General features: G+C 38.2%; 1 protein-coding gene and 1 pseudogene across 3 annotated transcripts in view; one reads left to right on the top strand and one right to left on the bottom strand.

The window, feature by feature from the left end:
* PKHD1 (PKHD1 ciliary IPT domain containing fibrocystin/polyductin) overlaps positions 1-9,469 on the top strand; it is a 475,556-nt gene that overhangs the window by 217,706 nt on the left and 248,381 nt on the right. For all 3 annotated transcript variants that reach the window (XR_005789774.1, XM_040473753.1, XM_040473752.1), the window contains exons 44-45: positions 4,997-5,109; positions 6,342-6,447. Coding sequence is in view for 2 of the 3 variants with exons in the window: in XM_040473753.1 (XP_040329687.1) it covers positions 4,997-5,109; positions 6,342-6,447 (219 nt within the window). In the remaining variant the exon portion in view is untranslated. The remainder of the gene's footprint in view (positions 1-4,996; positions 5,110-6,341; positions 6,448-9,469) is intronic.
* Positions 325-409, bottom strand: LOC121030152 (uncharacterized; annotated as a pseudogene).

Raw genomic sequence — 9,469 nt, 5'->3', positions numbered from 1 at the left:
ACACACACACACACACACACACACACACACACACACACACACACACACAGAGGAATACTATTCAGCAATGAAAAAGAATGAAATCTTGCCATTTGCCACAACGTGGTTGGAATTGGAGGGTGTTATGCTAAGTGAAATAAGTCAGTCAGAAAAAGACGGATATCATGTGTTTTCACTCATGTGGAATTTGAGAAACTTAACAGAAGATCAGAGGGGAAGGGAAGGAAAAATAAGTTAAAAACAGAGAGGGAGGCAAACCAGAAGAGACAGAGTACAAACTGAGGGTTGATGAGGGTGGGTGGTGGGGGGGGGGGTTGGGAAAATGAGTTATGGACACTGGGTTTTCAATTAGCAATAATCACACCTCGGATAAACCTCATTGGGTACAATACTGCCACTGTGCAAAGCTTGAGTTATGGGTATTGAGGAGGGCACTTGTTGGCATGAGCACTGGGTGTTGTATATAAGTGATGAATCACGGGAATATACTCCCCAAATCTCAATTTTTTCTTCTATTGTTCAAAACAACTATGTCAGTAGACAGTCCTCATTAACTTTATGTCGATGTCTTGATAATGCTCAATCCCATAATGCTGGAGTTTAAGACCCCTCATCTTCCTTAAACATACTCTTCAAAATGTCTTTTCCTGTTGACTACTGGGAATTAGCTCACATCCTCACCCATGTGACTCTCTGTGCCCTCTGAGCTGAGCATGCTGTTTTTCCATTTGCTAGGAATGGTAGGGATTTTATACTGTCTGGAATTTTGGTGTGAACAGAACAATTCTTAGTTAAGTCTGAACTGAAAAATGACGTTCAATTTTTAGGAAATCTATATTTATGTAGCAATATCAAACAATACTCCAGTCTTGTCCAACAGATTTTACCTGGTATCTGAAGGGTTAAGTTACTCTTTTCTCATGACCACAGATGCATCTTTCAAGGAGCTGATTTACTTGGACACTTAATTAATTTTTCTCTAGAATGTCTCCCACTAGAATGTCCATGATACATTGACTTCTGCAAAGAATGTTGCTCAGTATATTTTATCCACTATTGGGAAGGCCTATGGACTTCCTCTTGGTTCTGCCCTTGACTTGGTGACATGACTTTGCATTGCACCCTACTGTTTACATTTCTTCACTTGTGCCCCATTGTTTGGCATCGTGATTCTGGGTCTTGCCTTTATTTCTCTCCTTTAGCCTACAATCTCTGACACTTCCAGGTTTGGACATGAATTGAGTTGGCTCTGAGTTATTAGCTCTGTGACTTTGAGGAAGTCACTCAACATCTACAAGATTCAATTTCCTTGTGAAATTGTAATAATTTTTTTTTAGGGTAAAAGTGTAGCATTTTATTTAATTTATTAATTCATTATTTTAATATAATTTATTATCAGATTGCCTTACATACAACACCCAGTACTCATCCCAACAAGTTCCTTCCTCCATGCCTAGCACCCATTTTCCCCTCTTCTCCACCACCCCCATTAACCCTCAGTTTGTTTTCTGTATTGAAGAATCTCTTAAGGTTTGCCTCCCTCTCTCTGTTTGTAACATTTTTTCCTACCTTCCCTTTCCCCATGGCCTTCTGTTAAATTTCTCAAGATCCACATATGAGTGAAAACATATGATATCTGTCTTTCTCTGACTAGTTTCATTTAGTGTAATACGCTCCAGTTCCACCCACGTTGCTGTAAATGGCATAATTTCATTCTTTCTCACTGTCAAGTAATATTCCATTTTATATATAAATATTCTTTATCCATTCATCAGTGAATGGACATTTAGACTCTTTCCATAATTTGGGTATTGTTGAAAGCACTGGTATAAACATTGGGGTACATGTGCCCCGATGCATTAGCACTCCTGTATCCCTTGGGTTAATTCCTAGTAGTGCTATTGCTGGGTCATAGCGTAGTTCTATTTTCAGTTTTTTTAGGAACATCCACACTGTTTTTCAGAGTAGCTTCACCAGTTTGCATTCCCACCAAGAGTGCAAGAGGGTTTCTGTTTCTCCACATCCTCACTAGCATCTATAGTTTCTTGATTTGTTCATTTTAGCCACTGTGACTGGTGTGAGGTGGTATCTCAGTTTGGCTTTGATTTGTATGTGAAAGTGTAATAATAATACATAATTCAGAATTGTGAAAGTAAAGGAGACTCTAAAATCTGGTACCTGGACAATAGCATCTTCTTTAGAAATCTTTACTATGAGTATTATTATCACACTTGGTTCTAAGTTAGGAAAAAGGTAATTATTTCTAAGGAAAAGAAAAATTGAAAATAAATATAACTTGTACTGAGTTATATCATCTTTTTGTGGGGATCTGGTAACAGATTCCCAACCTAATTGTCTAGGTCTCTATCCTCCTTCAGTTTTCTACCATGGCTTCCATGGGCAGTGGGCTGCTAAGGCAGCTCATGGGAAAGTCACCAGGAAGTTCATTCTTTCCAGTGTCTCTCCTGTCTTTGAACATCTCCTGGAGCCCTTGATGACTAAACAGTATAGTGTTAGTATCTCAGTCACCTCCAGAGAAGTAGTTGTCAAAATGGGCTCAAAAGATCAACGATATTGGAACCACCTATGGTGCTCAAAAGTACAGAATACTGTCCTCCAACCCTTCACCATAACTTTCAGCACCTGCTAGGTCTGAATATCTAGAGGTGGGGCCTAAAAATCTGTATATTATATGCCCCAGGTTAGGGTTTCTAGACAAAACACAGCATACGTGGATAAATTTAAATCTTTGAAATATAACTAATACATTTTTAGTAAAGTATATCCTATACAATGTTTGAGATATACTCATATTAAAAAATAGTGTTTTCAATCTGAAATTTAAATCTCACTGGGCTTCAGTGTTTTTGTTTGCTAAATGTTGTTACAACTCTATGTTACATGCACAGTAAAGTTTAAAAAACTGTTTTAACGAGACATTCACAGGACAATCCCACCAAGCCCTATATATAGGTAACTGTGGCACTGACGTATTGTTTTATAGAAAGACATTTAATGCCTTGTTGGGTGCCACAGCATCACAATCCCTTTTGCTTTACATTCTCTCTTCTATGACCTCATGCTGTCCTAGTCCCGTAGCACATTCTCCCAGGAAATGAGTTGCTCATGGAAGGGACACTCCAGCTTTCTCACTGTCTTACCAGCTAGGCCATGTCATGCCCCCAAGTGATCAGGGGTAAAGTGTGTGGAAGTCTCTGTAGCTTCCTTTGTCCCTGTAGACCTGAGGCTGGCTGAGGAGCCTGTTTCTTGAGTTCTGTTCTGTAGGTAGACATGAGCATCTTGGCCTCAGACCAGCCTCTCCGGCTGAGAGAGAGAATGTGCACAGAATTGCATAGCAAGTAGTCCAGCTTGGTCTATTGGCCCTTCTTCCCTCCTGCTGAAACAAAGAATAGCCAACATACTATTTACTTTACTGCCTGACATTAGAGGTTGCAAATTCAGATATCCATAGGGGCTGGGCTAGAATCATATATAAGTGAAGCAGAAAGGGTGTGGCCTATGAAAAAATAGCCATAATCCAAGAAGGTGGGCCTTCTTAGCTTCAGCTGGTCCCTGGCTATCCCATAGGAATTTGGGCTCAGTATTATTAAAAAACTGAAAGTCTGAATTTTTATATCAAGTCTCCCGATTTTAAGACGTTGGAAATAAAGGCTCCCGGGTGGCTTAGTCAGTTGAGCCTCTGACTCTTGATTTCCGCTCAGGTCATGATCCCAAGGGGTTGTGGGATCGAGCCCTGTGTGAGGCTCGGAGCTGAGCATGGGACCTGCTGAAGACACACACACTTTCTCTCTCTCCGTCTCTCTCTCTCTCTCTCTCTCTCTCTCTCCCTCTTTCTGTCCCTCTCTCTTCCTCTGCTCCTCTCCCTTGCTTGCATGTGTATTTACTCTGTCTCTAAAAAATTATAATAAAATAAACAAAATGTTGGAAACAAAGTAACCATTTTTGTGAACATTAGGTAGGCCAACCAAAAGACCTTTGTGTACAATAATAAACTCTTCAGGGAGTTAGTTTTCTACTCCCTCTTAAATTATATTACACAGTGATGATTAAATTGTAGGTACATTATCGAGTTTGGAAAGATAATCCATTGTGTTCAATTTGATCAGAATTATAGCCCAAAACTCACATGGTCTAATGGAGAATTTAAGTTTTATATGAAAATATAAAATACATCAAATTATTTAGATAGGAAATCGTATAAAGAAATATTAAGGTTGGGGCACCTGGGTGGCTCAGTTGGTTGAGCGTCTGACTTTGGTTTAGGTCATGATCTCACAGCTTATGAGTCTGAGCCCCACGTCGTGCTCTGTGCTGACAGCTCGGAGCCTGGAGTCTGCTTCAGATTCTGTGTCCCTCTCTCGCTGTGCCCCTCCCTCGCTCATGCTCTGTCTCTCAAGAATAAATAATAATAATAAAAAAATTAAAACAAATATTAAGGTGATTAATCTAATGAATATAAAGTACACTGAGGAGATTCAAGATGTGTTTGAGCTCAGACACCATGTCTCAGAACTAAGGCATAGTTAGTACAACCACTGGCCTTCATCCCATAGCCAAATCTTTGATTTGTTCAAAGGATTGGAGAGGATGCTTTGTGTAGACTTGGCTTTAAGGTATGCCTTTGCCCCTATATACTGTTGCGTACACCAAAGAGGAGGGCTTGGATTGATGACAAAGTAAGATTCCCTGTATGGAAGATTACAAGAACATTTTAACATGAGATATCACATATTAAGGTTGACAAATTACAGTCGAGCTGAGCTGTGTGGGGGAAGAAAAATGAGAGTATTTCTGATCCCTGAGGTGAGGCAGGGTTGGGGGAAAGATGGCAGTGTGTGAAGAGTAAATGGAAGTATGAATATACCTCAACAGAAAGTAAATAAAAAAGCAGAATATTCACAAAGAAGAGTCTTTCTCTCTGGCAACTTCATTGTATCTGGAATAACTATTATTTAACTATCCTTAATTTCTGTAGGGAAACAGGGTGTATGTTGCTGGTTTGGGCTACTTTTTTCATCTTGTGACCAGCCAGGCATCACAATCTCCACTTCTCTCCTTCAGTCAGAATATTGCACATTCTTGTACAAGGTAACCTTGGGGAAATTCATCTGTAATTTTGATGTAAGGGTAATAATTGAACATTTTTTTTGTACAATGCTCTCAGAGAGGGTGTAATCTGGGGCATGCATGTAAGATTTGATGGACATGCCTTTGTATGCATTTGGGATCATAAAAGTTTGGTATTGAAGGGAAGGAAAGTGACAGGGAAGTCACTTGAGAGGGCAGCAGGAAAGAGTGCATCTTTTGTGTCCAGAGGAGAATTTAGTAGAGAAGTTAAAGTTCCCGAGTGATTAGGAGCAACCAGGAAGCAGGAGTGACTGGTCTCAGGAACCCAGTGGGGTGAGGAGCCTTTGGGAAGAGGCTCTTTGCCTGTGACATGTACCCATTAATAGGGAAGGGGACTTGTTCAATATCTTTGGTACATGGAATTAAGGTCTTCTGCTAAGAGCAAGATCTGGGAAGTATGTTGGAAACATGGGAAAAATTCAGACTTCAAAGTCAGGCCCTACTTCAAATTTTGACTTTACTCCTAGAAAACTGGCTTGGTTGTTGTTGTTTATTTAAGAGTCAGGTCCCTCATTTATAAAATTTCAGATCTAATCTTTAGAGATGACTCATATAATGTACATAAGAGAACACCTGGAATACAGTAGGAACTCAAAAATTGATAGCTATAAATAATTACAGTGATAATAGTGTAGGAATACTGCTATGATGGATGGTGATAGATGAGTCGAATAAGGATTAAGAACAATTGCTGTGTTATGTTGAAGGGCCAGCTGAAGATAGGATTAGCACATATGTCATGAATTTATCATGAAGATTATGACGTTTTACCAAGGAGCTGTCAGAAGCCCTGTAGTGTGAGCAAAGAAGGTACCCAGAATACTGTGAAAGTAGGACCTTTCAAGGAGAAGAACAAAAGTTTGAGGGAGAACAGTGCTGGTGTTCACTTTCTAGAATGTTCTGATGGGCAAGGCACAGGTATCCACACCCCTAGGAAGGGTGAACCTAGAGAGAGACTGGGAGAACAGACTGGGATGGTGGCAGTCTTCATCTGCTGAGATTCAAGAGCAGGTGATAGAGGGTAACAGAGAGGAAAGACTGAGGGATGGGCAATGCTGGACTGGACAAGGGATCAAGGACGTTATCTCTACTGTCCTTACTCATTACCTTCATTTTATATTTTCCAATGTGAAAAAGTGGGACATTTGAAACATGGAAAGTGGCTGATTTTCACTCTTTGTTTTGCTTTCGAGGTGTGGCCTCTTTGTATACCCTCAATTTCAGCCACCTTGGGATAATGGCAAGGGCCTCACCGTGTTCCAAAACTTCACGGTTTGGGGAAGTGCAGGTGGTGCCCAGGTAAGCTCTGTTAGTTTTTTATTAAATTGTCATTTGTTTTCTCATGGTGATTTATTATGCATCTCTATTTAAATGGGGATAGTATGGGAGCCACTGCAATATTATCATAGTTGTATGGGACAAACAGCATCATACATGTGTGGAAAAGTTGTTGAATGAACGAATTCCTACTCAGGAAACCAGGGTCAAGTCATTTCCTCTAAAGTGACGTTTCAGCAGCTCTACTAGAGAACAATAGAATTGTAGTGATAGAGATTTACAAGCAGGAGAGATTATAGAGGTCATCTGTTTCTTATCTCCCATGCCTATTTAGAGATAAAAATTAAGGCTCAGAAAGTAAAAGGATTTCCCAAAGGTCACACAGCACCACCAGCTGCAGAATTCAGACCCCAATATCTTGAGTAATGCATGCTTCAGTCTTAAAAAAGTACTGTTCATCCCTGGAACATGAAAATTCCTGCTCAAAGTGTCATTCTTACCTTTATCAATGAGCCACGTTTTGTTCTATTTTCTTCAAAAGGGAAAAAGTTTGTGTTCAATCATTCACTTTTCATTATTTCAATGATTTCTGGTAAGGAAGCTTTGGATGCTCACTCTTAACAGCAACTTGTAAAATTAGCCAGGGTCACTATTTTGTGCTACACAAAGAAAATTACACACACTTGATCTCTGTCATTTAGCAATCTGGACCCTAAAATACGTAGATGAAGCAATATGTTTACAGGGCACTCAGGAAATAGAATAAAAACATATAGTTAAGTTACATTAAGAAAATTAGACATTAATTTCACATATCCAACAAGAGGAAGACAACTGTGGATGGGGAAAGCCCAAAAATGTATAATTAGGGTAGCTAACAGGAAGAATCCCAACTGCCTTTAGTGTTTTGTTCTTATTGAATTTATACAGTACTTTGTTCCCATAAACATCATGAGTAAAGGGGTGACAAATCCAGTGGAAACATTGATTGAGTGGCCTCTTACACAGAGAAGCAATTCATGACTTGAAGAGAGTTATGCAATGTCTCCATGCCCTTGAATAGCTTTATTTTAAAGGAAATAACCTAATAAAATGAGAATATTAGAAGATGATCATGAAAGTCAGTTTTCTCAAATTCTGCAGTCAGAAATGCTAAACCCATAAAAACAAAAAAAACAAAAAAAAACCAGATTCTTAAAGATGAAACTCTTGTGCACTCAAATTGAATTAATTAAAAAGTTCAAACAATGTGAATTCTTTTGTAACTTCACTTTTATGAGGAGAATAAAGTAAAACTAACATGATAGGGAATTTAAAAAGTGATTCCCACCAAAACAATCCTGCAAAAAAATAAGAGAGATTTATACTTCCTTATATAAAAAATTACTATAAGGTAATAGTAATCAAGACAGTGTGGTATGGGCACAAAGAGAAATATGGATAAATGGAATAGAATTGAGAGTCCAGAAATAAATCCACCCAGTTGATTTTTGACAAGGATGCCAAGACCATTCAGTGGGGGAAACAATAGTCTTCTCAATAAACGGCACTGGAACAACTGGGTAGCCACACTGAAAAGAATGAAGTTGGATCCTTACCTCATACTATTTACAAAAGTTGACTCAATAATGGATCAAAAACAATGTTAGAACAGAAAGTATAAAAAAAAAATCTTAGACAAAAACAAAGGAGTAAATCTTCATGATCTTGGATTTAGTTAAAGATTCCTAGGTATGACTCCAAAACAAGCAATAAAAGAAAAATGGATAAGTTGGACTTTATCAAAATTAAACATTTTAGTGGTTCAAAGGACCTCATCAAAAAGTGAAAGCACAACCTATACAATGGGAGATGATATTTGCAAATGATATATCTGATAAGGGAATTATATCTGGAATATATTAAGAACTCCTATAGCTCAACAGTAAAAAGACAACCCATTTAAAAAAAGGCAAAATATTTGAATGGACAATTCTCCAAAGAAGATATACATATGGTCAAAGCATGTAAAAAGATATTCAACATAATTAGTTATTAGAGAAATGTAAGTCAAAACCACAGTGAGATAGCACTTCACACCCACTGGGATGGCTAGAATCAAAATGATAACAAGTGTTGATGAAGATGTGGAGAAACTGGAACCTTCACACACTGTCGATGAGAATTTAAAATGGTCTAGATGCTTCAGAAAACAGTATGGCAGTTCCTCAAATTGTTACACATAAAGATAGGTGTATGATATGATCTATCTACTCCTAGGTATTTAAAGGAAATAAAACATAGATCCACAGAGAGACTTATACCCAAATGCCTACAGCAGCATTATTCATAATAGACAAATGGTGAAAAAAACTCAAATATTCAACATCGGACAAATGGATAAATATAGTGTGGTATATCAGTAGAATGGAATATTCTTGAGCCAGAAAAAATGAAATAAAGTGCTGTTATATGCTACAACATGAGTGAACTTATGGAAACATTATGTTCAGTGAAAGTAGCCAAGTCCTCCCTATGTGATGTTAGGCAAATCCCATTATTTTTTCTTCATAAAGTGGAAAGAGTAATCATACCTAAAGGATAAGTTTGTGTTGAGAGTTAAATAGGTGCCCATAAGGATGCCTGGATCTTTGTGTTTACATAGTAGCAGCCCTTATTCTTACCATTGTTAGTGAATAGGAGTAGGTAGTGATAGATCAATGTTAACAGTGATGTCTCTGGAAATTTTAACATTGATAAATACTTTCTGCATCCAATAAAAATACATTGTGTTCACATTTCGTAAACTTTCATTATTAGGTATATCTGACTATATTCTGGTCATTAGACATAAGTGTCATGTATACAGATACTTGAACAGAAGATTCCATTGGGTAAAATTTCAATTGTGTATAAACATAGATTCATATTTGATGGCATTGATATTGATATTTTCTCATTTAATGATCTTAATAACCTTGGGGGGAACTGTGCCATTACTAGAGATTCCTCTCTCCCTCCCTCTCTCCCTCCCTCCCTCTCTCCCTCTCTCCCTCTCTCCCTC

This window comes from Herpailurus yagouaroundi, unplaced genomic scaffold (genome assembly GCF_014898765.1).
Source record: "Herpailurus yagouaroundi ecotype Mexico unplaced genomic scaffold, PumYag 139, whole genome shotgun sequence".
In the NCBI taxonomy this organism is placed as follows: Eukaryota; Metazoa; Chordata; class Mammalia; order Carnivora; family Felidae; genus Herpailurus; species Herpailurus yagouaroundi.
Note: the sequence above shows the minus strand (reverse complement) of the source record. Positions and strands in the feature narration are given on the sequence as shown.